Here is a 27,152-nt window from a genome sequence, read left to right as displayed (position 1 = left end):
ACAAAATTAAACATTTTCTTCTTCCTTCTATAAATGGAGAATGCCACTTGATTGAAAAAAAACTTCAGAAGCCAAGATTGCGTAGAACCATGATTTTAATAATTCCCAAACTTACACTTTATGTTTTCTTTGTTGCAAGCTACATTTTGCGAGATAAATATTGCATTATGCACACACACACACATTTTTTTTTATTGGAAAAAAAGTAAAGAAAAAGTAAGAATCTTGACACACGCCTAAACGGCATATCTTCGTCGCGATGTTGAGCACAGAAGCCACCAGTATTGTCGTTGCGGACTTGGGAGCATCGCTTTAATATGTCGAAAGCGCCCGCCTGCTTCTAACATTTACCCAACAATTCGAGACCTTCCAGAAATCGTCGTTATTTTGTCCTTTAAAGTGCCCGTCACATCCGTTGTGTAGATGTCAGATTCCGGCACGGTGATTTTTCTTAATATGCCATAAGCCTCAAATTGCACGTGCCTGTCGCCTACTACTGTCATTTCGGGGTTGACCAGGGCGAGGTAAGTCACTGGAATGACAAACACGGTGGTGTCTTTCAAGGGGGTCGCGAGCCCCATAGCAAAATACCCACTGATGGTCACTTTGCGGCGCCACACATAATCCTGAAAATAACAAGAGCAGCGTAACAAAATAACAAGAGCAGTCAATAAAGCATGAATAATCAGTTGGTCGCGTCATTACAAAATACGTCAGTATCTCGAAAAGAACCTGGCCATTTTCAACCGGCGTTGGGTGTTACAGTAATGCTCAAGGAGGTTTTTCCCGTAAAAGTGAGGTACATCAAATATGAGCGTCTTAATTTTATAAAAATACTTGGTGTACTGGAGGTCTTCCAGTCTTAGTCAAAATATGCAATGGCATAGCAACACACGCAGTGATAATATCGTTACATTTTTTCCAAGACATAGCAAACAAGAGCTTACCTATTTCGAAATATTAGTTTTTCAATTAAAACTGCTTCAAACGCTTACCTCACAACATTCATATTGATCACGCGTTACCTCTCTTACAAACAACTGGAAACAAATTTTTATTGTGAAATATTACCCAGAGCAGCTAAATCGCGTTTCGCACAGATAGCGTCAACAACAATTATTCGCTTTGATTAAAACATATTAGACTTCTATACAGGAAAGTATCACAAAGGGAAAACTGATAATAAGGGGCTCAACAAAGTTGATCAGACAAACATATAAGAGGGGTAAAACAAAGCGGCTATGATGAAACAAAACAACAACCTACAAAACAACTCAGAATGTTTAGTGCAACTAATTGATATCGTCAACATTTATGAGGCAGAACGTGCATTTCCACTTTCCCCGAAAATAGAAAGTTGGCAGTGGCACCATGGATAGAAATCGCAAATCACGTACTTTTTGGGTGGTGGTGGCGTACCACTCCACTTGAACGGTCCTGTTAGGAGGAACGGTGACACCCGTGGCGACCGAAAACGTCTTGAGCGTCGTTTTAGAGTCTGTCTTGGCAGTTTCTCTTTCGGTCTTAATTCCAACGCTGCCACTCACTCCTAGTGTTTCTTCGAATGTCAGACCTCCCGACAACACAAGGCCGAGGCTGAATCCTAGTTTAACCGTGTAAGATGATTTTTCTTTGCGACTGGTAGAATGCGTGACGGTATACGTTTGACTTGCATTCGCTTCATTGTCATAGAGGTTTGCGTAGAGAAGAGTGCTGATCTTCTCCTTTGGTTTTGGCTCACCAATTGTTATCGGGCCGCTTTGGACACTTACCTGAAATCTTTGAAACAAAAGACATATCTAAAACAATTCAATTACAGTCATTGACAAGGTAAAAACGGCCCCATGTAGCACGTCAGAGAAACGCAGAACTTGGCACAAGCGTGGCAATCTTAGGAGCCTATAGTTTCGGCCTTGTACGGTTTTAGTCGAAGGCGTTAGTGAACGCCTGACCAATTTCCTTTGAAGTTTCTATGGCTTTTTTCTCGCTCGCCATATAATTGCTGCCCAAGTACCAGACCTGAGCCAAACGATGTGCACATATGAACCGAAGTCAAAATTCTAGCATTTGTTTGAATATTTAAGCCCAAAGTTGCATGATAAAGACCGAATAACAAGAAGTGAATCCTATATGCCTGCCAATTGTTTTGCGATTTAGAGCCAAAGATGTCAGATGACAGCCAAATTACCGACAGTAAAGCACAACTTGTGCACTTGTTTGGAGATTTAGGGCCGAGAAATCCAGACTCTAGCCAGAGAAGGTGAAGTTTGGCTCTTCTTATGCTACTTTGCGCTTGTAAAGCCCTAGTTGTCCAGACAAAAACATAATTTTGGCCTAAGGAACTGCGTTACCCAGAGTAGGAGAAAGAGCTTCAGTTGTCCCGCCTCCAGTGCGAGCTTCCTACCCTCGACTATGCTTCGGATTTTCGTGGTCCTCGAGCACGCGCACGCAGTCAAAGCACGGTGAAAGGCGTTAGGCACTTACTGGGGGCCGCGCGCATTCGGAAAACGCGCCCTGCTATTTTCACTTTGTCAGTGACCATATACATTTTTAAACTAACGCAGCAATGAATAAACCGTCGATCAGTAATCGCGCGATTAGCTGGCCAAGAGGGAAGCGCGCATGGCAATATCACACTCTCTGGCAATACGCGGGGGGGGGGGGGGGGGGGGGGGGAGGCAAGACAAAGCTGGTGTTCCTTACGCCGTAGGAATATCGGCACGCAAATCGTTTTATCGGTATATGTTAAATTTTTAAGTCTATAACAGTCAAACGTTCTCTGAGTTACACATCTGTCTCTTCCTGCTGACTCTCCCCATTCCAGGGATCTTTTTTTTTCCAGTAAAATATTATCTCGCCTCATATTAGGGAGCTTTAACATATTTTTTTTTTGTTGTTGGCTTCAGTGGAAAATAAAAATCAGGTGCTTCTATTTTGTGGCCGAATCACTCGATCTGAATATCATATAGGAAAAACCCGACTGCTGTTTTGCTATGTTGATAACACCGTGTTGCAAAACCGGAATAAAAAAAAATGAAAAAGGTTCGAGGACACCTAAGCATGAATTTGTTATGAGCTGTGAATTCGAAAGCATGAATGTCATTCTTCCGCTCTCTTAGGTCGTCTGCGGCGCATTGGCGTAGACGGCCACGTTTAGGAAGAGCTCGGCCGTGCGACCTCTACGGAGTCTGCCCGGGCGGGCTCTGGCTCCGCCGCCACCGCTCCCTCCCTTTACCGGCGGCCGCGCCGCTGCGAGCGCTGCGCCGCAATAGAAAGGGCTTCTCTGGTGGATTCTTTTTTAAGCTTACGATGTACGAGAGCCAATGGGAGCCTCGTTCCTTGATGACGCGCGCCTGCCAATGGGAGCATAATCCGTCAGAAATCGACTTCAATCGGGAAAATGGATTTTAGGTGCCGTTTGGCCAACGTTAGGCGTGGTTTCAAAGCTGATGATGTCGGTTCGCTCCATAGAACAGTTAATGCTTTCGCATTAAAATATATTATGTAGAATAAAAATTTCGTAATATACTTCCAATTGTGCGAAAGTTAAGCCTGAGTTTCAGTTACTTTTGAGTTGCGAAGAGATCTTTCATTTCCTGGCGCTTCGACCACAAATCAGTCCACTTCACTTGAGTTTTGTAGACTCTTCTAAAAACGTCAACGAACTTCTTCAACGCATCCTCGAGATTGAAGACTTTCGGTGTGTTCTCTGCAGAGAGAAGCAAAGCGAGCAAGCAGGTCGAGGTGGTCAGGTTTAAATTGCTCACAAATGTGTCTTAATATAAAAATTCCATTATCAACTAAAGAAAAAAAAAATGAAACTCAATATTCACACCAGAAAATAATGTTGGTCAGGATGGTGAACGCTCCTGCCAAAGACAACGCGAACAGAAACGAGGACGAAGGGATACAAACGGCAGGAGCAAGCGACTCGGCTCTGCATTTAAAACAGACCCAGCATCAAGAAGGCTAGTTGACGCATATTATAGCGGGCTATATTTTTTATTCGAAAGAGATTTTTTTTTTAAAAAGCGTCTTTACTGCTACCTGAATGCCGTTTTCGCTATAGGTTTCTTGAGCTTGGCGGATACTCGAAGGGCGAACAACCGTCACAGTTTGGTGAGTAACTAACTAAGCTCGTTAATTTACTTTTTCATTGGTGCAAATAAACTTATGGTTCCAATTAGAAACTTACTGAGCGTTATTGAAAACCACTGAATCAACTCTTTTTAGAACGACTTGAAGCTCGTGGGAAAGTCGGGGGCGCGCCAAAATTACCACTCGCACAGCAGGCGCAAAGCAAGCAGTGGCGGAACGCGATAACGAACTAATCATCTGCGTTCTGCCACTGCTAGCTTTGCTCCCGCTTCACGAGTGGTAACTTTGGCTCGCCCCCGACTTTCCCACAAGCTTCAAGTCGTTCGAAAAAGAGTTGATTCAGTGGTTTTTGATGAGCTCAGTAAGTTTCTAATCGAAATCATAACTATATTTGCACTAATTAAATGATAATTGACGCATTTTAGTTAATTACTCTCCAGACAGTGACGGTTGTTTGCCCCTCGAACGTCTGCCGAGCTTACAAAACATAGTGAAGACGGCAATAACCTAGCAATAAATACGCCTCTTTTTTTCTTTTTTGAAAAAAGACTTTTGGAATAAGAAAATATCACCCGGTATAAAAATAGAAGGAGTCCCTTTGTGTAAGCCAACCTTCAATACTTCTGCTAAAAAACGAGTTGGCATTTTTTTTTTTTTTTGCATTTTGATTTTTTTTTTGTTATTTTTTTCCGGTGCCTATTTTGTTAGCGTGGTCTCGAGTTCGGAAATGAGAATTGCATAATAATGTCATTATACCATGTACTATTCGGCGACAGCTTAAAAAAACGCACGGCGTGACTGCTTGCCCCTTGATTCGCTCTTCCGCGTTCTTATCAGCTAGCGTCGCAAATCTTATTGGTTGGAAAGCGACGTTAACGTGTTCTGCACTCGCCAAGTCATGCGTTCGTTGACAAGGACCTTAGGAATGTGCACGCTCATCCGGAATAGAAGTGCCGTGTTTGTATTTCTTTCTTTTTTTTCAGAATAAACTTTGAGTTGTCAGCGGACAATTCGTTCTGTCTCTTTTTCTTTTTTACTTTTTTATTCGCGCCTGGCGTATGAACGTTTCTAAATACTGCACTGCATTTCGCCGTAGGTGAAAGTGCAGCCGATACTACGAGACCGAGTCCAATCAAGACGCACCTAAAACTCAATGTCACGGTGTTTGTCTTTCGTGTCGGTTGTCACAGAATTCAATAACTATTTGTCCTGTCGCGGACGCCAGTCTGTCAAAGGTTCGGATGTTAAAGATCCCATTTAAACAAACAAATTTGGAATTTGACTTGGAACGCTGACTCGGCTCTCCCCCTCCAAAATCTGTATGACAACCTCTATTTGACAACCTCGATGTGACAAACTGGCGCGGACGCCAGTTTGTCACAGGTCCAAGTCAAATTCCAAATTTGTTTGTTTAAATGGAATCTTTAACATCCGAACCTGTGACATCGGTACATGTTAATCCCCGCCAAACTAATAAAGCGCCGTGAATGTGCCTTGACCATGTGCTTTTTCTTACTCTTCTGTGAAGGGTAAGGATGTGTAGGGATTTGGCGGCCAAGTGTACAGCCTACTAAGCTGGCTTGTTCCTTCGTTATAGCGTCATCTTTATCTGCCTCGTGCCGTCGCCCTTTCCACCCCCCGTCAAGCTCAGCTCGAGCCTGGCTCCGGTTGGTCGACTTTAGAATCACACAAGAAGTGACATCTGGTGGACAAGACGTCTCAGTGCTCAAAAGGACTGTCGTCCATCACAGACGAGGGATTAGCGACCAAGTGTACACCCTACTATGTTGGCTTGTTCCTTTAAATGAACAGAACTTAAATCTTCCTTTTGTTTCAAAATATTCTTCAAGTTTTTGTGTCCGCAAATCCCTGCAAATCCGTGTGAATATTTGTGATTCCTTTGTACTGTCGTGGGGGTTGATTAGGGCACGTACACAGTTGGTATTGGATGTTTTGTTCCGCGAAAAAGTAATCGTGCCTTTAGTTCGCAGCGCCATGCTTTGAGCGTCAAATCAGTGTGTTCCAGCGCGAAAATCCTGCTTCTGTGATTATGCATTGCGCAACTGTTGCTTTGCGCGGGAGATGTTGAGGCTAATCCGGGACCTGACAAGATGGATCTGGTCCTAGAGTCATTTCAGGGTGGCATTGCTTCGAACGAAAAGAACCAGAGAGAAACTACAGCTACTCTAGCGGCCATTAACGCAGGAATTACAGACATATCACGGCATGTGTCGTATCTTGAAGAATCTCTTCGCGAGGTTACTCACTTAAAAGAGGAAGTGAAATCTCTAAATCTGACGGTTTCTAACCTTAAAACAGAGATCAAAGGCAACACCACCAGGCAACACAGAATGGAACATGTAATTAGTGTCGTTCACGACTTGAATAATCGTCTTCGTAGAAATAACCTAATAATGAAAGGCCTACCTGAACAAGAACACAAAACCTGGAACGACACAGAGAAAAACGTTCAAATGTTGTTCTCAACCCATCTAAACATCACCTCCGGTGAAATCGAGCGCGCGCACCGGATTGGGCGGCCTAGGGCTGGGACAAATAGGCCGAGAGTTATAAAATTTCTAAGTTACAAAAGCAAGTGCAAGGTCTTAAGCAATGCTTCCAGGTTGAAAAACCTGATTTCCCCTAAAGTCTGGATTGAAGAGGATTTTTCGCCCAGTGTGCAGCTTGCCCGCAAAAAACTTCGTGACTATGCAAAGAAAACCGAGGTACAAATAGATTCCGACTATCATACGATGAGCTTACATTGAACGATGTTGTTTACTCCTACGATGCAAACAGTGATAAGGTTATCCCAGTTTCCCGAGGCAATAGGATAGACCACCGCCCATGACCTCAGAATAAATATAAAACCAACTCTTGCCCCACTACGCAGATTGGCCCGCTCTCTTTCCTGGTAGCCAACTTCCGCAGTCTATTGCCGAAGCAAGAAGACTTGATGGCTTGTATTGACTCTTGTTTTGTTGATGTTGTTTTGGGAACGGAAACCTGGCTTACTTCGAATATTCCGAAATCAGAGCTGTCTCTCGCTAACTCGTTTACTATTTATCGCAAAGATCGAACTGGTACCAGGGGAGGCGGAGATATGGCAGCTGTCAGAAACACCATTCCATCCTCTTTGCTTTCCTTTCATAGCTCTCTCGAAATTTTATGGATTACCGTTTAACTATCTTTTCAGACGTGTTTAATCGGGGTGTGTTACAGGCCCCCTAGCTCCTCCAGCCGACTTTATTGAAAATATAAATACAGTTATGAACGAAGTTCATTCTAAATATCCTCACTGCCCTCTCATATTAGCTGGCGATTTTAACTACCCGGTATTGATTGAGCTGCATGTACAGTGCCCGATGAATGCCCCCCCAAAAGTGAGTGTCGGAAATTGTTGGGAGTGGCAGACTACCTTAGTATGCAGGAAATGATTACCACGCCTACTCTTGAAGAAGCAGTTGTAGATTTAATTTTCACCACCCATCCGGTGCATGCATCTGTACGCGTCATCAACAAAATTAGTTATCATTGTATTATCCACTGCGCTTTTGCCCTGACTGTAAACAAACGGGACCACATTAACAAAGACATTTTTGATTATAAGAGAGTTGACACGGAAACTTTGTATTCTGTATTAAGTGAATTTTCTCGTACATTGCTGAGTGGGTTTGATGAACGGTGTCTAAACGACAATTGGATCCTTTCGGGATAAGTAACTGGAGGCTCAGGCTGTATGTGCACCCACTAGAAAAATCGCCCCTAGCCTGCACAAGCCGTGGTTTACGACGAGAATTAAACGCTATCTACAAAAAAAGAAAAGAAAAGAAACGTCTGTATATTTGTGCCGTGCTTTCACACAGTCAGCACAATTGGACCATTTATCATGCTCACTAAGTATTCTACAAAAACATAATAAAAAATGCCAAGCAACGTTTTTTCGATGACGCTGTCTCAAACATGCTTCGATCTGGCGCAAAAAACCATTTGATAGTAGTAAATCCAAAGCCAACTCCAGTATTACCTTGTATTATTTGTGACGACGGATCAGTACAAACTTCACATCAATTAGCTGTTGGTTTTAATACTTTTTTAGCAGTGTTTTTACTGAGAAAAACATGTTTCCACATCCTACTTTTATTTCCTCACTTACCGAAAATATAGTGAACGATATTGTCATTTCTAGTTACGGAGTTGAGTGTGCCATTGTTCGCTTGCCAACTAACTCTAGCCCAGGTCCCAACGGAAAATCAACTAAGCTTTTAAAATTAACCAAACACACATCTGGAGATCTACTGCGCAGGCTGTTCCAACGATCCCTCTCCACTGGTCAACTACCTGATGACTGGAAACTCGCTCATGTCATTCCAATTTTCAAAGCCGGAGATAAAAAATAATTTCAATAACTACAGACCCATATCGCTCTCTTCCGTTTCATGTAAAATCTTAGAACATATACTTTCATCACAGATTATGACCTACTTATCTTCAAGCAGCCTTATTTTTTCAAATCATCATGGGTTTCAACGCGGTCATTCCTGTGAAACACAACTATTTGAATTGATTACTGACCTTCACATTGCTGTTCACTCGTCTTGTAATACCGATGCTATTCCTATTGATTTTTCTAAAGATTTTGATCGGGTTCCCCATAACAGACTAATATACAAATCAGAAACTATGAATATAAACGCTTTCGTTATTCAATGGATAACTGCTTTTTTCAACAAACAGCTTTCAATCTTCTTTAATTAACAAGTGTGTCTCCTTCCCTTTGCCGGTGAAGTCTGGCGTCCCTCAGGGCTCTGTCCTCGGTCCGGTATTGTTTCTTTTATATATACATGACCTTCACCCTAACATTCAATCTACCATACGTCTCTTCGCGGACGATTGGGTCATTTATCGGGTCATTTCTAACCCCTTGGATTTTCGCATACTCCAACGGGACCTTGACATTGTCCAGCAATGGTGTACCACATGGTTAATGCAAATAAACATTAACAAAACTAAAGCTGTCACTTTTACAACGAAATTACAAACCACTTATCACGCGTACATGATTGGAAAGGACCGCATTGAAAACGTTACGTCGATTAAATACCTCGGCGTCCACCCAACAGCTAACTTGTCATTGAGCCTTCATATTGAACATGTAATCCGCAAAGCTTCCAGAACTCTTGGTTTTCTTAAACGCTCTTTATTTCAAGCCAACAAAGAAACTAAACTCCTCGCCTATACTACCCTCGTCAGGTCACAGTTGGAATATGCATCCATCATATGGCACCCTCATCAGCTTTACTTAACCAACCATATTGAGGCACTTCAAAATAAAGCTGCAAGATTTATAACCCGCGACTTCTCCCGTACTTCCAGTGTGTCTAACATAAAACGCAACCTCAACTTAACCCAACTGCAGTACAGAAGATGTATTGCTCATATGTCATTTTTCCACAAGCTCTATCATGGATCACCTCCGTATAGGACCTCATTCATTCAGCCTGCTCATCGTGTTTCGTCTCGCGTTGATCACACTTTAAAGTATCGCCCATCTTTGCCCGCACTAACTTGTTCTAGAATTCCCCTCTGGTTCTTGCCATCTCCGAATAGAACAGCCTGCCCAGAGAAATCGCGTTAATCACTTCACCCGATATTTTCATTAGTTCTTTAAGTAATATGTACCAACCTATGTAGTGTTGGTTTGTGTCATGTATTCATCTAGTGTTCTTGTTATTTATATTGTTTTTTTTTATTTTTCACTTACCCAATTGTATTAAACTTTGTGCTCCCCCCCCCCTACGTAATGCCCGTTTGGGCCTTTAGGGTAAATAAATAAATAAATCTGTATCACCTGTGCTTTGACTTTGCTCTGACATACGCTGAAAAAGAGTACCATATAAGCAAGCTCGTTTAACATTACGTTGTGTATTAATCGGGGCTGAGTGACGTAATGTTACACCCACCTGAATCTTAATATGTTTACAAGAATTCATGACTTATCTAAATAAAGAAAAATATTAGAAAAGTTTAGGCTCAAATACACGCTGTGAAAGTGGTTGGAGAGCAAAGCTGTGGTATCCCCTGCAACGATTGCCCACTGCACTGCCGACCCTTTTTATGGCAAACGCCACCAAGTGGTGCTACAGTCTTTGACGTCCCAGAGAACTACCAGTTCAGAAGAAGACTGGGCGGAGGCCATCTTAACACCGCTGCCTGAAATGTAGATGAAACGTTCAACCTCCCATTCTCCAGCTGAACTCTTTAAGAACGAAGGAGTGCGAGATCTGTTCAAATGTTTCGGGTATTCTTGTAAAACAACTTGCGTCCTCCAAGATGTAATATTGTATAGTCGAAAGCCCTCGTTAAATCTCCAACTTTGTTGTCCGTGTATTATCTATGCTTTTTAGCACTGGTGACATAAGGAAGCTCAATAGGCTTGCAAAGACGGCGCGACCGGAAGTCGCCTCGGACGCAAGCGGCAGTTCATGTTTTTAAACAGTAAAAGGGTCTATACCAAATGATTGAAGAAAGAAAAGTAAATGCACTGCACCAAAACATTTTTTTTTATATCTGAAAGACTTGGTACGCTGCCGTTACCGCGGCAGCTTATGCAACCGCAATTTTTACCGAGAAGCGTATGTGGGGAGCACTACGTGCTTAACGTTGTTAGCGGGGCTAGTGACGTCACCCCGACTTTGGCCTCTGTCGTTGCCACGGAAGCTTATGCAACCGCGTTGTTTCCCGAGAAAAGCATGCGGGAAGCGATACGTGTTTGTCATCGTTCGCGTGCGCCTTCATGATCTATCGTGTGCATTTCACACTTGTTTTGTGGTTTACTTATTGAAAAAAAAAAGTGTCAATGATAGATGATAAGGAGCGCTAGAACGGTGATAAAACGCGGGCGATGGTTTTCTGCCAACCATACCGTCAACAGACAAAAAAAAAAAAAGAAAAAAGCGATTAACGTGTTATATACAGCTTCGCTGTAAAGAATCTTGTTTGGTATTTTAAAATTGCCAAGAAACTTTGAAGCTCTTTTCTGACAGCAGCAAGGTGATGCGAACTTCCATCGTCTTCGGGTACAGGCGTTCACTCTAATTGCCCCCCCCCCCCCCCAAAAAAAAAAAAAGAAGAATATGACACTATTTAGGATGTGATGAAGCTATAATTATAATGCAACTAAATGCAAAGATGCAAGCGAGCTGGACAAGAATGATGAAAATAATCCCTGGAGAAGGGGAACAAGAGGGACAAAGGACAAACACGAATCTCCAAACACAGCTAGGTGACTGGTGCGCGACCGAAAAAATCCGCCTGGTCCGGGTATTCGGACCAGGCGGTTTTTCGGTCGCGCACCAGTCACCTAGCTGTGTTTGGAGATTCGTGTTTGTCCTTTGTCCCTCTTGTTCCCCTTCTCCAGGGATTATTTTCATCATTCTTGTCCAGCTCGCTTGCATCTTTGCATTTAGTTGCATTATAATTATAACCTTAAATTGCAAGCTTCACCTTTGTTGGTGTTAGACTGGTGGCTGCTGATAAAACCCGTTTGCTCTACTGACGTCTAACCCATGGTTAGCTCACTTGGTAGAGCGCTCCACCTGTAATGGAGAGGTCCCGGGTTCGATACCCGGACCAGGCGGATTTTTTCGGTCGCGCACCAGTCACCTAGCTGTGTTTGGAGATTCGTGTTTGTCCTTTGTCCCTCTTGTTCCCCTTCTCCAGGGATTATTTTCATCACTTCATCATTGATGAAGCTAGTAGTCAAGCTATATGTTACTGACACCTTAAGAAACAAAGGGCGTAGCTGGTTCTTAGAGTATTGTAATTGCTCAGCAGCCCATGAGGTTGCGGCATTAGAATATAAGAACAATGGAGGAAGAATTACGTATCAAAACGCGTCAACATAAGAGGTCACGCCCAGCGTTGTTTAGGCTGTCAGTGACTAACGTGTTAAATTTTCGGCATAATAAAGTTTGCGCGAGATTTTCATTATTTTTCTTGATTAAAATAGTCGAAGGTACGTCGTTACGTATATTGCTTCCACTCTTTACACGCATAAAAATCGCAGTTTCATTGCGATTGAACATTATCTCGGCGGAATCATCGCCTCATCAACTGTCACGAATAACAGATGATGAGGGGACGAATGAACAGAAACTAGACTTTTAATTTGGCCGAACTTGTTCCGAAAACAAAAATACAAAGAGGTAGCGTCGCAGGCGTCGAAGGTCACCGGAGTAGCACGATCGAGCGCAAGGTTTGCGAGCTTACGAGAACGTCAAGTTGAAAGAATAAATAAAAGAGGAGTCCGTTCTTTGGAACCGAACCTTGCGCCTGCGCGCGATAGCCAAGCATGGTAACAATTCGACAGCGCACGCGCTCACTCTGCGACGCGCGTGGCAATATGTAAATAGATTATAATAATAATATTGAAAAAAAAATAACTCACCTTCACCTTTCCAAGCCTGAAATTGATAAAAAAGATAGTGTAGTGGCAACTGAATAATATATATTACATTTTACACGCATGGCAGAAATTTAACGTTTCTGCGAGTAATAATGCGCCCATATAAGTGACATATCCAGAATATAAGCTTTCTTTGTGATAATAAACTTAACAAAAATATGTGGAATGCTTTATTTTTTTAAATAAATGTTGCCTACCGTAACACATGTGCAATGTATTTGCCAAGTTGATGTTAAAGTATTCGTCATATTGTCATATTCGATTTGTCATATTCGATTTGATGAATGTTTTTGTAACTATTTTGTGAAATAATGGTTTTGAAAGACCAGGAATGTGCGTTTTGAAATGAATGTTGCAAGGCGTCGGTTCTTCATGTTTGTTTTGTTTACTTCCTCCACCAAACAGAGCCTTTTTCAAAAGGCCACCAGGCAACATTGACTGTCGTTATTACTTGGGCACGAAACATGGAACTGAATCCGAGTCTTCGCCAAACACTGACCCAGCAATCGTTCTCGATACGGCCAGAGCTGAGTCAACGCCAAACGATAATGGAACCATCATGTTGAATACGTGCTCAGCATATGTGCCTAAATAATGGCTGTCTCGAAGAATCGGGTCATTCTCCCGAGCAAACTTTGGGTCCGAAAAAAGGCTTATGCTCCGACATTATTTTAGATATTAATATTTTGTTGATTATTAGGTGAACCATTTGTGATCTTGATAAAAAAACATGGCTGTGCTCCCAGATGTTTCATTTTTTTATTAATAAACAGTATATTGCAGAATGTACCCCACTAAAATAAATAACGGCATTCTAAAATATTATTTTTTTCTCTCGCGCTTATGACAAGATAAATATTGAAAATTTTGGAGTGATTTAGATCTGCAATATCATGCTCTGAATATATACAGTCAGTTTTGTTTTGAGGCAAAGAAGTATTTTGGTGAAATCTGATATTTTGCAAACAAATGAAAAAGGTGCCAAATGTTGTGTCTGAAAACCAAGAAATGTAATCACTAAGAATAATAAGTTTTTTTTATTAGCACATGCACGTTATGTTACACAGTTAGATATATTTGCATAAACTAAAAAAGTAGTGTAGAGCCGGAGCAGATATACAATCACTATTCTTTTAAATCTCTATAAAACCCTGGTACAATTTTTTTTATTGACGTGGGCGGCGGGGAGAACTTGAATAATTGCACTTGGGGATCATCAAAGCGCTAATATTGTTGTTAAACATTTTTTTCTTCTGGGTCGTTTATTTCATATTTATAACCGTTTGACTGAGCGTGCTGATGCACAACGTAAGAACAGCTTTAACAAATCTGATTTTGATTGCCAGGGTCGCTCCTCCAAACTGTAGAGCTACAGGCCTATAAAAGTCAGCCAAGTATAAAACTGACGAAGAAGACAAACCCCATTAACAAAGAAGACGGACACAGCAGATGGGCCCTATCTATGGTCAAAACGGGAAATGATATATTAAATATTCAATAAAACAAGCAAACAGAAGTAAGGCGTGAAAAACAGTAAATAAATAAGCTGGCAGGAGAGAGGTCAAAACTTAACTGGTGAACGCAGACTAATAATGAACACCAAAACGTAAACCTTGTGAAGAAATCAGACGGATGAAAGGATTTATCAAAAACCAGACGGAGGTACACTATCCACCCGAGAAGACGGTCAAACCAAGTGTAAGGAAGGCTGTCTGCGTCAGAACGTCGGTTGATGCCTTTTTTTAGAGCGTCGGTCTCTTCTGCTTCACAGTGCCGGTTGATGTCCTCTGCTTTTAAGCGTCGGTTGTCTACCGTCTGCCTAACACTCAGAAATAAAGGGAGGGGGAAGGGGGGGGGGTGTAGTATTTACACCTCTTGTCCCATATAATTCCCAAAAACTACCTCTTGACGTTCAGTCCCCTGACGTAGAAGAGACGATACCAATTTTTAGGAGCGGCTTGAGAGATGTGTGATATAACTTACCAACAGCTAATCCATGTAACAAAGACGGCAAAAAAAAAATCCGGGCTTTTGCAGCGGGGTCAACAAAAGTGTTTGCAGCAGTGTTTTTCTGTAGTCTTTAATGGGTACATTAGCTATTTTAATAAGTTGAATCACACCACTATGAAGCCGCTTGTGAAAGGTAGTATGGTCGGATCGACGTCAGTGGACTGAACGTCGAATAGTAGTTTTTGGGGTGCGATATATGGTACCAAGGTGTGAAAATGGTACACCCCCTTTTTTTGAAAGTGCAAAGCGTCAGTTGATACCGACTGCTTCAGAGCGTTACTTAATACTGTTCGCTTCAGAGTGCCGGTTGATGCACTCTGCTTTAACGAGTCGTTTGATACTGTCTGCTTCAGAGCGCCGGTAGCAAGTGCGGATAAATTTTCAAGCACGGAAGCATGATTGTGTGCGTTGTTTGCGTGGTATAGCTTAGCATAAAGCACACTTGTTTGTATTTATACGCAACAATTTAGAACCATTTACTATAGTTGAGAGGTTTTAATTTATCACAATACTCCTGCCTTTATTTAATGGCTTGTAAAGTACCCTATTAATTTTTTTAGCTTCTCGATCGTTTCTGTTTTGTTTTGAATCCAAATAAAAAAATATTTTGGAGAAAAATACAAACAAATTTGTAGCGGCATCTGTTTTTAGAAATAAAGCCGAGCGCAGTATGCCCGAGTGTTTACACCATCATTTAATTGTATGCGCAGCTCTGTATTACATAGTGCACTTTAAAATACAGTTGGCACTTACCGTTCTCATATGAGATTGCTTATTGATCCCGAGCGCGCACGGAACTACGTCGTTTAAGACTATAGACGCTTTGCACACGCGCCAGATTGAGCCGCCATAGCTGACCTTCTCCTGTTTTACCGAGATGCCGAGCCACCGAAGCGGGCGTTTATGAGCCTCCAAAGAGGTCTATGATGAAGAAAAGGACGCAGTAGCACCTAAAGTCGCAATAACCTGTTCTGCTGTGGTAATGATGACGTGAAGCGAACGGAATAAGAGGAAACAAAAACTGAAGGTCGCTTATGGCGGCGCCCATGCACAGCTGCTGCAAAGCCTCTATAGTCCGTTGCAACCAAAGAACGAAGGGCGAGGGTAAGACGGGCCGGGGAGGAGGAAGCAGACGGAACGCTGAAGAGAGAAGGAGGTTTCCCTCTCTCTTCTCCAGCGTTCCATCTGCTTCCTCCTCCCCGGCCCGTCTTACCCTCGCCCTTCGTTCTTAGGTTGCAGCGCCATCGGCAGGTGCCACTGATCAATCCTTAACCCGACTGACACGCCTCGTGACTGACCCGTCACACGACTGACCCGTGAAGCGACTGACTCGTGACTCGACGGACTTATGACACTACTGACATTTCGAGCAAAATAAAAATGTTTAACTGAACTCTCCGCTGCAATTGAATAGTTTTAAAACTGTAGGAAGGCATATTTATTTGGTCAATCCTCCTTGTTTCATATCAATAAATTAAAGAAAGTGGGACATTAGTTATGCGTGACACCACTGAAACTTAAGAGCGTATGAAATCGTTTCTACTTAGTCTTTGACCTATAAGAACGAAACGTTTTGGCCGAAGCGATCATCGGTTTTGGTAAGGCCGCCATGAAAGGGGGTTTCAGTAGTGGGCTTGGTTACGTACTGAATACCGTGGACAAAGCCGCTTATATTATTCATATCTTCGTTACACCATTGATATTGTAGTCGGTTGCAGCCGTTTCTTGTTACTAATTATGAGAACATAAATACTTTGGCAACACTGAACAAAGTGCTCATTTCATAAACGATGACTCACAATTTCTACGTCTTTTTTTAAAATCAGGTAGCTAAGAAATCAGTTTGCTAGAACTAAATTAGAAGGCTTTGAAACTTGTGTGATAGTTAACAGATTCAGCCTAATTTCCGTCATTACCCACAGGAGAGATTCCAAAATCAATCTGCTCCAAATATGTGCCGACTAAAAATAATCGAAAATATTTGTTCTTATGAACCTAGAGCGTCATGTTGTCCCAACAATGAATACAAAATGATCACAGCGAACAATTATTAAAGCCAAAGATCAATTACACCAATGTTTGACTTTTCGGAAGAATGACCCAATTAGCGAAGCAGCTACGTGAATACGCTACACTGTTGAAAAGTGTCCGTTGTCCGTGACCAGAAACGGCCCTTTTCTGCGTACTGCATGATGGACGCATTGTCGCCCTATAATAAACATTTAAACGCGATACCTTAACATTCCTTCGCATGGTCTTCTTTATTGTATTCATGGTCTAATATTTGTCTCATTCTAGAATCTTATGAAAGATTCAATGCAAGCGGGTCGTTCTATTTTATTCACTTAGGCAAGATGATTGAAACCTATGGTTGTGCGAATATTTAAGTTGAAAATCAAATCAAGTAGCGGTGCGAAAAGAATGCAATTTTATTTAAATAAGGGAAGAACATAAAAAACGAGGACAGAGACGACATGTTGTATGTTCTTCCCTTCTTTATATTTTACCCCTACCAGCACGATCTTCATTCTAAGAATGCAATTTTATTTTAAAATGTCTGCCACTGAAGTTGTGGATTACCAAATACTTTTATTTTTTCCCCAATGAAGATATGCAGTCAAATGCTCGCAATAACTAAAGTATAACAACGCTCTAACATCTTAAGCATTAAAAAAATATTAAAACGCTACTCCCCTTCACACTCTATATCTCCCGGGCGCTACTGACCGAGTACCGAATACAATTTTTCTAGCACGTTTCGCGCACGAAGGTTTTACAATGAACTACTGAGGCGCCTTTAAGGCCGCATTCACACTGGCGACTGAGCCGCATTCGCAAAGCGGCTGCGAACCCGGTTGCTTAAAGAAGCTGTAGAAATTTACGTGCATTTGATGATGACGACCAGCGAATCCGCTTCGCGGTTGCGATTCGAACACCATTATGAATGCAGCATAAATGTTGTTGATTCGACTTACGAAAGCTGCAGTAAGTAGAATGAAGCCATACAGCAGCATTTGGACAATCATTGTACTGCGTCCGGTCAAAGCTTGACACCCACGGCAGAAACCCCGATGCGGCAATGAAACTGAATCGGTGCACCCACAATACATTTATAGAGACTGGAGACATTGTCTACAATTCAGATTTGACATGGTAAGGCTTAATATCATCCTTCGACCCTCCCTCGTAGCCTTGCGTAACACCAAATGCGTCGTACAGAGAGTTTCATATTTCAGTTCAGCTCACTTAAAATCTGCCCCTGCTCAATAAATCATGAGCCGAAAGTTATTAGTATTTTTTTTTTTAATTCGCGCTCTCAAATTTACAAGAAAAATATTTTAATGTAGAGGAAAAAACCACTGACGTAGACAACCGAAGCGGATATTTTAACTTTTAACATTTATTTTTCGAAACATTCTTTTCGACAGTCCTTCCAGGGTAATTCTGCTCTGGTATACGAAACGAATACTTCTGCCTAGAGTCCTCGCCTGCTCGAGAAAATAACAACGACATAGATGCATTTTGGCATCGCACTATTAATGAGGAAACGCTAAGAACTTTCGGCTGCCTTATGGAAAAAGAAACGTGGGATGACGTTTACGCTGAGTGCAACCCTAGATATACCTATAAAATATTCCCGATCAAAGTCCAACAGTACAATAATGCAGCTTTTCCTCTTCAGGAACGTAGAGTGAAATGTAAAAAGAAAAATGAGAAAGCCTTGGATGACTAGAGACCTGTATGTGGAAGAATAAGGCAGAAAAATGCCAAGTATCATGCCTTTATTCGGCGTCGTGATCGGCGGCTGCTTATGGATTTCAAGAAATGCAGAAACAAACTGAATACCGACCTTAAAAAAGCGAAATGCGAATACTATGAAAAAGAACTTCCAGGTATACACAATTACCATAGAAAAGTGTGGGACACGGTAAACAAACTCACGAAAAGAGAGCAGGCCCAATGTAATCTGAAAGAAATACCAATAGATGATAAGCGTGACACTGGGAAAAAACTTAAAGATAAAATGATTCTATATTTTATTAGCACGAGTGCGTACACTGGGAGGGCTTCCAAGGTGACTGTATTGACGCAGGAAATCAAATTGGGCCGATTATGCTTACTCCAACGACACTATTTGAAATTCATAAAATAATCAGAAACCTAAAAAATGACGCCGCCGCTGGAATAGTTGAAATAATAACCCAACCTATGAAGTACACTGTGACCATAGTTCAGTTCTATCGAATACAGTAAATAAGGTGCTTGAGTCTGGTGATTTCCCTGACGAGCTAAAAATAGCCACGGTTACTCCAGTGTGTAAAGGAGGTGGTAAGTCAAACATTAATAACTACAGACCTTCTTCAGTTCTTCCAGTTTTTTCTAAAATATCTGAGCGTGTGATTGCTGATAGATTAACACCTTTTTTCGAGAAGCATAGTATAATAACGCAGTCCCAATACGGCTTTCAAAAGCAAAAAAATCGGCGGAGCTAGCGGTTCTTAACATAAAGGATAAAATAGCTGAAAATATTGAGAACAAATTATTTACTCTTGGTCTGTTTTTAGATTTAAGTAAACCTTTTGATACTAAGAACAGATATGACTATAGATTACAATAAAACATTTTATGCGTTCAAAAAACAGTGCCATAGCTTTCTCGTGGGCAGTGGTATCAGCTTCTCAGTTGCGTAATATGTAGGCTTATTATTTTTATGTACATATATTTGACTGCAAATGTGGCTCTGGACATATATTCGATCATTCTTCATTGCTAAACGAAATGACGGCCATCAGTCCTATTTTATGCTGTCTCCTTCTTCTCTCTTTTTTTTTTTTTCTTTTCGTGAAAAAACTTTTTATTTTATGTTTATATTAGTGATATGATGCTTCTATGTCATACGACGTTACATTTGTTCTACGCTTCGAATCATGCTTGTTGTGCAACATGGGATTTTGCTAGTTGCTTTATTGTGCTGTTTTATTTTATTTTATTTTACAATTCACACTGTTGAATGTTGAAGTAATCGTTTCATTGTGCCTTCTTTTTTATTTTTACTGAGTATACCAATCGCTGAATGTATTCACTGCACTGTTGACTGTTGAACTGTTGGGGGGCAGGGACTCTGTCAGATTTCACGCCTTTATCTCTGCCCCCTGGGCGGAAAAACCCGCTGAACAAGTAAAGAAAAAAAAATACGCATGTGCGGGAGAGTTGTTAGCGTTTAAATTGAAAAGGCAGAACAAAACTTTCTAAACGTCCTCAAGGGGAATGAAACCCACGACGTGAAGATTGTTATCCTGACACGTAACCATTCAGCCGACGGGGAGGTGTGTGGAGCGGTGATTAATAAATACGATAGCGTTTCGTTCATCAGCCGACACCGCGAAGCGTGCAAGCGGCAGAGGTGGCAGTAATGCAATTACTGTAATTGAATTACTGTAATTAAATTACATCTGAGAGTAATTTGCAATGTATCTCATTACGTTTTGATGCAGGAAATTTCGCAATGTAATGCATTACCCTACTGGCGGTAATTGGACTTATATTCGTAATTTCTTCTGCGGGGCCCAGCAGGAAGATGGACTTTGTCGACACGTGTGGGAGAGGCTTGCAGCACGAAGAGCAAGCGGCACCGGAAGCGACGTCGAGTACGACTCGTACCTGCTGAGCGAAGACGGATTTCTACGCTACATCCCCCAGGCAGACGATGACAGCGATGGATCGCCTTTCCGAATCGTGATACCTCGGAAGCTGCGCAAATCATTCATCAGGTACTTCCATGATTCAGCATTAGCGGGTCACACAGCGGCAGTAAGACTTACGATAAGTTATGCCGTGTTGCGACTTCGCCAGGAATCAGGCAGGACGTACTGAAGTATGCTCGCAGTTGTCCAGTGTGTCAGAAGGCGAAACCTCGCGGAGGCCAACCACCAGGATTAATGCAGCCAATCGTTAACCAGTCGCCTTGGCAGATTGTCGCATGTGATGCCATGGGACCGGTTCCACGCAGTCCTCGAGGAAATCCGTACCTACCTGTTGTGACTGACCACTTCACCAAGTGGGTCGAACTGTTCCCCTTACGGAAGCTTCTTTCGCAGCGGATCTGGGACTGCCTTCTGTCCGTCTTCACCAGATTCGGCTTTCCTGCAGAGCTCATCATGGACGGTGCTTCGCCCTTTCGAAGTACGATCTTCGTCGACACCTGCGCTGCGCTTGGGATACGGCACAAGCTGACTTCGCCGTATCATCCGCAAGCCAACATCACGGAGAGGATCAACCGCAACCTCAAAATGATTATAACGCAATTAATTGCAAAGGTGCAAGCGAGCTGGACAAGAATGACGAACCGGACGAAATGACGAACCGGACCAGGCGGATTTTTTCGGTCGCTCACCAGTCACCTAGCTGTGTTTGGAGATTTATGTTTGTCCTTTGTCCCCCTTGTTCCCCTTCTCCAGGGATTATTTTCCTCAAAATGATGTTGATTTCCCACACAGCCCGCCACAAAGACTGGGATGCCAAACTCGACGAGATGGCATTTGCAACGTGCACCACGGTCAACCGATCGACTGGTTTCACGCCTGCTTGTCTCAACTTTGGTAAGGAGCTAACCTTCCCAATGGAAAATTTATTTTTATACACAGATGTTGCGCAGAATGGACGCCCATACGCGCAGTTCGCCCAGGACGTCCATCACCGACTCTCGTCGGCCGTTCGTGAAGCACGAGAGAACCTCGACATCGCTCGTCTTCAACAGGCCGCCCAGTACGACAAGGGCCGCCGCAACGTGCACTTTCAGGTTGGAGACCTGGTACTTCGTCGGACACATCCCCTCAGCGATTTGTCGAAAGGCTTCGCAGCATCCCCAGCCAACCGTTGGGATGGACCCTTTCGTATAACGGAAACAGTTTCCCCGCTGAGCTACCGCCTAGCACGACTGCATGGTACACTGCAGTACGGCCCAATTCATGTCTCTGAACTAAAGCGCTACTTCGAGCCAGCAGTTATTTCGCAGGTCCCGGACTTCCCGGCTCCCAGCCAGCCCTTGGACCACGGAACCACACCCAGGCGGTACAACCTGCGTCCTCGGTGACTCAACAACCGTTCTATTCATATCCTTTTGTGGCTGGCTGCGTCTCTTCGCGGAGAGGGGGGGAGAGGATCCATCTCCTTCCCGCGGGTCTGCCCTTTGTTTTCTCAAAGGGATCGTTTTGTTCGCGAGTGCCTCCGAACTTGTTTGACGTATCACAACCAGACCCGTTAATTCGTCTTTTTTCTACGTGTGCCCGTTCTGTATTTCTTACGCAGGATCGTCACTTCCACCAAGAGCGGGCCCGTCACGCTCTCCATTTTAGGCGCTTGGCGGCACGCTTCGCGCCGCGCCGCGAGAGTGTCTCCGTCGCAACCTGGACCGTGCTAGTGGAGGACCGACCGGTGGGCTGGGCGTCAGCGCTACGCTGGAGGGAACAGCCCCGGCCCGAGCGCGGCGCGCTGTTACGTTTCCGGCGGTTCGGCGACGGAACGGCTGCCGAAGGAACAGACTCTCTCTCTGCTGGAAGCACGATCTGTCTTTATTACAAAAGGAAGCTCGCTTTTAAGGATCCTGCATCCAATCAGGAACGGACAAAAAGAAAGAAATGCAGTATCGCGCCGCACCAACTAATCTTATCGGAAGCGAAGCGTAGGCATAGCACCGCCATTGTTACAGCGCCCCCGGAGACCGTCCTCGAGCCCTTCCGGGGCAATACTCTGGAGGACCGGCACCCACACGAGCCCGCGGCTGTATACAACGAGGCGGAGCGCGGCCTGCTGTGCCCCGTCTGCGGAGTGCCGGAACTGCACCGCCCCACCCACCTGGCGGGCGCCTTGCACCAAGCCCGCGTCGTCGCGGACTGGGCTCGCTGAGCCGCGCCACCTCCTGCTGCACCTCCGGCAGTCCCCCGCCCGTTGGAAGTCGCAGAGGCCATCCGGGTGCTCCGCCAACTCCGCCCGGATCTGCTCCGCGACCCGGCCCACGAGGAGGCCATCTTAGACCTCGACCTCTAAGGGGGGAAAGGTGTGGGGCGCTCGGCCCGCCACACGGCGGCCAAACCGGCGACTAGCGGATGGGGGGGGGGGGGGGGGGGGGGCTCCCGGTGCCCACGGCATACCCACGGGCTTAAAAGGGGTGGCCTGTGCGGCCGACGGCAGTTGCTGCCCCGAGTCTTGGCCAGGTCGGGATCCCCGAGTCATGGTAATAAACCCCGCTTGACCCCACGGAACGAGTCGTCTGATTGATCACCTGCGGCGGACGGCGGAAGTCGAACGCTACACTTCTTGGGTTTTCAGCATGCTTGTTTTTATTTTCACGAAAATGAACACACAAAAAAAGCAGTTGCAGTTCTTGCATTTACAAAGAATGCAGAGTTTAAAAAAAAAAAAAGCGAAAAAGAAACGACACATATAGTTTTCGTTTGTGGGAGCTGGTTCGCGTGATGGTCAGACTAGAAGGTCATGTCATCTACATATTACTGGGTTCGTGTTGCTGTGACCAGAAATAGGCTTCCCAAGACATCGCTTTTGTCCCCTTTGAAGATTATCTTGCCCTGAAATTTACAAAACGAAGACAGTGTCGTGTTGGGCACCGGCGCGAGCCAACGACGCTAGACAGAGGCACGCTCAGATCGCAGAGACCAACCAAAAAGCCTCCCTTCCTTTATTCGTCTGCCTTCAATATATCTACCTGGGGGCCTGACAGCAGGCCGCGATCTTTCTCGAACATGACATCATCATTAGTCGTTCCGATCAGGCTTCGTACTCTGACTTCGGCGCATCCGCCCGCTGGCGGACACGAAACACCGTGAGACTTGAGGCGGCTGCATCCTGTCGGTAGCACCTTACACAGCCCACAGGAATACTTTACAGCAAGGCAATCCGATATCAGGCGCATTCAGGATCAACCGCAAGCGCAGTAAGTATTTCGGGAAAACGCGAACCCACAACACAGACAGACCCAAAGTCATTCTATTCGGTTCGGAGGGCATGTTGGTTCGCCTTATCTCTCTTGTGTTTTGCCCACTGGCTGGGTGTAGGGTTGACGGCTGTTGCTTTTGATTTGCAAATACAGAGTACGTTGCTTCTGTTTGTTTAGCTTCCCAATGTCAGTCGGTTCCGGTTGTGGGTCTGGGTCGGGAAAAAGGGTTGTATACGTACGGTCTAGGCGTTCGCCTGGCTGGTTGAAGGGTTGACGGTGGTAGGTTGTCTGTTGGGGTATTGCAGTAAAACAATGACTCTATGTAGAAATTTATTTTGCTGCTCTGTTTTGAGAGGGTGTTGTGCTGTCCGGTTTTTGTCCCGCATCTTGCTGCCTTTAGAAATAAGGGCTTTAAACTGCGAAAAATTATCGCGTCCCGATCTAGAAACAAACTTTGATTTCAAGTCTAGGAATGGCGATAACATCGCGGTGGCCTCTAGACTCTGGCCTTCTAATTCAAAAACGCCTTCCGCCAATGTCGAGGCAACGTCAGATCTTCGAAAACCTTTGTAGGTAAGTTCTTTCATTGTTTATAGAACTGACGGAATTTTGCTTAGCAAGTGTTTTTTCCCTATCGTATAAACAGACTATTCATGTTCCATAAGTCAACACAGAAACATTCACGCTGTCAAAAATCTGGTGCAATCGAATATTTGTACCGCGCTGGTCGCGCTATAAATGTTCAATCTCGTGCCTGCTGTTTCTTCACAGTACGAACACCTCACGTTCATTTGCCATGAATAATTTGTGTTGCTGTTTTGTTTTAGAAGAGACATCAAGGTGCCTTTAACGAGTACGAGGGCCGGAGGGAAAAGAGGAATATGGACAACGGTTCATCCACTGACTCTCCAAATCCGAAACAGCCAAAGCTTGACGGCTACGTGAGAAAAGACAAATCCGCTTCTAAGCAAAATATTGATCTGGCGATCACGAAGGTTGTATCGGGCTCGTTCTAGTGTTTCTTACTCGTGGAGCATGAGGACTTTGTTGGATTTATAAACACATTGCAGCCAGGCGTCAAAATACTTTCCAGCAAGGTAGTGGCAGACAGGATTGGTGTTATGTACATAAGTATGAAGACAAAACCATGATCTCTTCTGCTAGACGTCAGCACTACGTGGTGCACTGCAGATTGTTGGACTTTGTTTAGCCGGTAGGCCCTACTGCTCTAATTCGTCATTTCGTCGACTGGCTTGATGGGATCAGCGTGTTACTTATTTGATGAGGCATATTTATTTCAGAAGTTTTCTTGGCCTAACAGCCCACTGGATAGAATATGGGTGCAGAGACGATCTGCGGTGTTGGCATGCATGCGCCTGACCGGTCATCACACGAACGACTTGCTTGCAGCGGCAATACGCGCTGTCTTCACAGACTACCCATTCTCAACAAAGTGTGCACAGCGGTCACAGACAATACGACTAACTTCGGGAAGGCATTCAGGTACGGGATTTGCCTAATTGTGCTACTGCGGAAATTCGGGCTGGATTGCACATAACATGTCGATTTTTTGCAGTATATTTAACAAGCCGAAGCCCACGAAGATGACGACGTAGATATGGTGAACCTGGGCCTGACTCTGCAAACGCGTCTGGAATCGGACGCCTGTCTTGAAGGAAGTGAAGCACGCCTTCCAAAGTATGACCGCTGTGCTGCCCGCACTCTCAACCATGGTGGCCACAGTCGACGCAGATTATGCTCTCGAAGACGTACAATACAAACGCGACTGCACGAGCGTCATCGTAAAATGCAAAGCGTTGTGGAACAAATAGCATCACTCCAGCATCTCCTTAATATAGTGAAAAGCCACCTTGGACGGTTTCTCCTTGTACCGTATTCGACACGATGGAATTGCATCTACCGAGAATTGGAGCAAATTCGAGGACTAGGAAGCGGCATCAACACGCTTCTAGATGACCTGAACCTTTCAAGGATCGCCGTTGAAGACTTGGCCTTTGTTTAAGAGTTCACGTCGGCAAGTCAAATTTGATGTATTAATATCATCGTATGGGCTGGCTATTACTCTTGTTCCCCATTTCCTTCATTGAGTGTGTTTAGTTCTTGGGTAATTTACTGCGTTTCCATGATATGTTTTAGATTTTGAAACCAGTGGTACAGTCCCTGGACATTCTGCAGGGTATATGTAAATGGGAGTTCTGCTCCCGACGCTAAGGTCGCTGCAACGTGCTCTATATAAGAGGTGGGAGCTGCAGTTCTGCAGGGCCCTTCTTGATGGTCTAAAAACCGGTGTTGCAAAAAGGTACCTTCAGAACTATGTTTCCTTTTATCTACAATGTGACTGATCCCTTCGCTTGTATCTCGAAGTGACTGTACTGAATATCCTGCCTGTTTTTGTACACGCTCAGAATGGTATAATTATAAAACCGAAATGAATCACGTGTGCATTGAGTAACCTACTAACGTCGTGGTGAGTAGGCCGCACATCATTTGCTGAATGCCAGCGAGAGCAATCACCTCGTGTGTGTGTCTTCCACGGCGATCATCAAACAAATTCTTTCAGCTTCTCAAAACAACTTCAAGAACCGGACAACATGATTGCGGCCGCGACACATTCGAAGTTCAAGCTGACATGGCGGGCAGACAAGGAACTGAAGGCTAAAAAAGTGGACACTGGTGCAGCGCCGTATTATGCATCATTTCCCACACAAGAACGCGAGAAAATCGAGCTAAACTCGGAAGTTCAGGATCCAGTCGACGCTATTTTGAACATCAGGTGGTCAGAAGCCCGTTTTCCTGTGGCTGAAAAGTTTCAGCGTTGGACGCAGAGCGAGACGGCAGACTTCTCCGCTTTCGAGAGCTCTCCGAGTATAAAATAACTCTTCGTCCGTTTTAACACTCAACTACAGTCGTCGGCGCCCGCTGAGAGATTGTTCAGCATGGCCAGAGACACACGCTACTTCAAAAGAGGATCTCTCTCCGACAAAAGTTTTGAAGCTCAAGTGCTCCTTACTAGCTAGAGACTAGAACTCCCTGTAACAGGGAGTTCTAGTCAGCTCTCCTTGACAGTAAGTAGCATTTTAATAAAAGTTGGTGTGAAATTAAATTGTGAATATATGAAATAGTAATTTGAAATGAATTTAATTACTTTTTGCCGTAATTTGCGATTAAAATTGATTAAGTTTGTGTTGCAGTAATTTGTAATGCAATTGAATTACTTTTCAGAGTTCTTAAACAAAGTAATTAGTAATGTAATTTCATTACAAAAAATAGTAATTTGACCTGCTCTGCACACCACGTACCCAATACATTTTGGTCTCTTTCTGTAAAACAACAACAGCAAAAACCATAATATACGCACACCTCTTTTATTTTTTTACTGTTTTTTTTCTTGCTTTTCAGAATTTCCTTATATGTTGGGTAAATTAAAAAGTCACATGTTATTTAGAATTTTGTTTATTTATCTGCTTTGGGGTTTTAGTCCCCCTGGCTTCAATAAACGAAATACCGAAAGTACTGCATGGAGAATTTTTAATGTTTATTGGGCCAAAGTAAACATTGGGACTTTTTTTTCGGTCTTTATTCATTGAAAGACTGTATTAATCC

The 27,152-nt window shown here is 43.7% G+C and overlaps 1 protein-coding gene across 1 annotated transcript; it reads right to left on the bottom strand.

Annotated features, from left to right (window-relative positions):
* Positions 1–80: 80 nt before the first annotated feature.
* Positions 81–17,601, bottom strand: LOC120841891. The gene is made up of 4 exons (XM_042287973.1): positions 17,536–17,601; positions 3,568–3,710; positions 1,398–1,779; positions 81–626 (listed from the first exon to the last, which is right to left on the bottom strand). Exons 1-4 carry the CDS (start codon positions 17,599–17,601, stop codon positions 348–350), a joined length of 870 nt encoding a protein of 289 aa, XP_042143907.1. The 3' UTR covers positions 81–347.
* Positions 17,602–27,152: the final 9,551 nt, after the last annotated feature.

This window comes from Ixodes scapularis, unplaced genomic scaffold (assembly GCF_016920785.2).
Source record: "Ixodes scapularis isolate PalLabHiFi unplaced genomic scaffold, ASM1692078v2 ptg000720l_1___fragment_3__unscaffolded, whole genome shotgun sequence".
NCBI classification, from domain to species: Eukaryota; Metazoa; Arthropoda; class Arachnida; order Ixodida; family Ixodidae; genus Ixodes; species Ixodes scapularis.
This window is presented reverse-complemented; position numbering and strand designations above follow the sequence as displayed.

Excerpts from the sequence above, each read along its gene's own strand:
- LOC120841891 (XM_042287973.1), bottom strand. The coding sequence starts at position 17,601 with ATGATTGTCCAAATGCTGCTGTATGGCTTCATTCTACTTACTGCAGCT. Across the intron at positions 1,780-3,567 it reads GATCTCTTCGCAACTCAAAA|ATTTCAGGTAAGTGTCCAAA; the intron begins GTAACTGAAACT and ends TTTGTTTCAAAG. Across the intron at positions 627-1,397 it reads ACGCCACCACCACCCAAAAA|GATTATGTGTGGCGCCGCAA; the intron begins GTACGTGATTTG and ends TGTTATTTTCAG.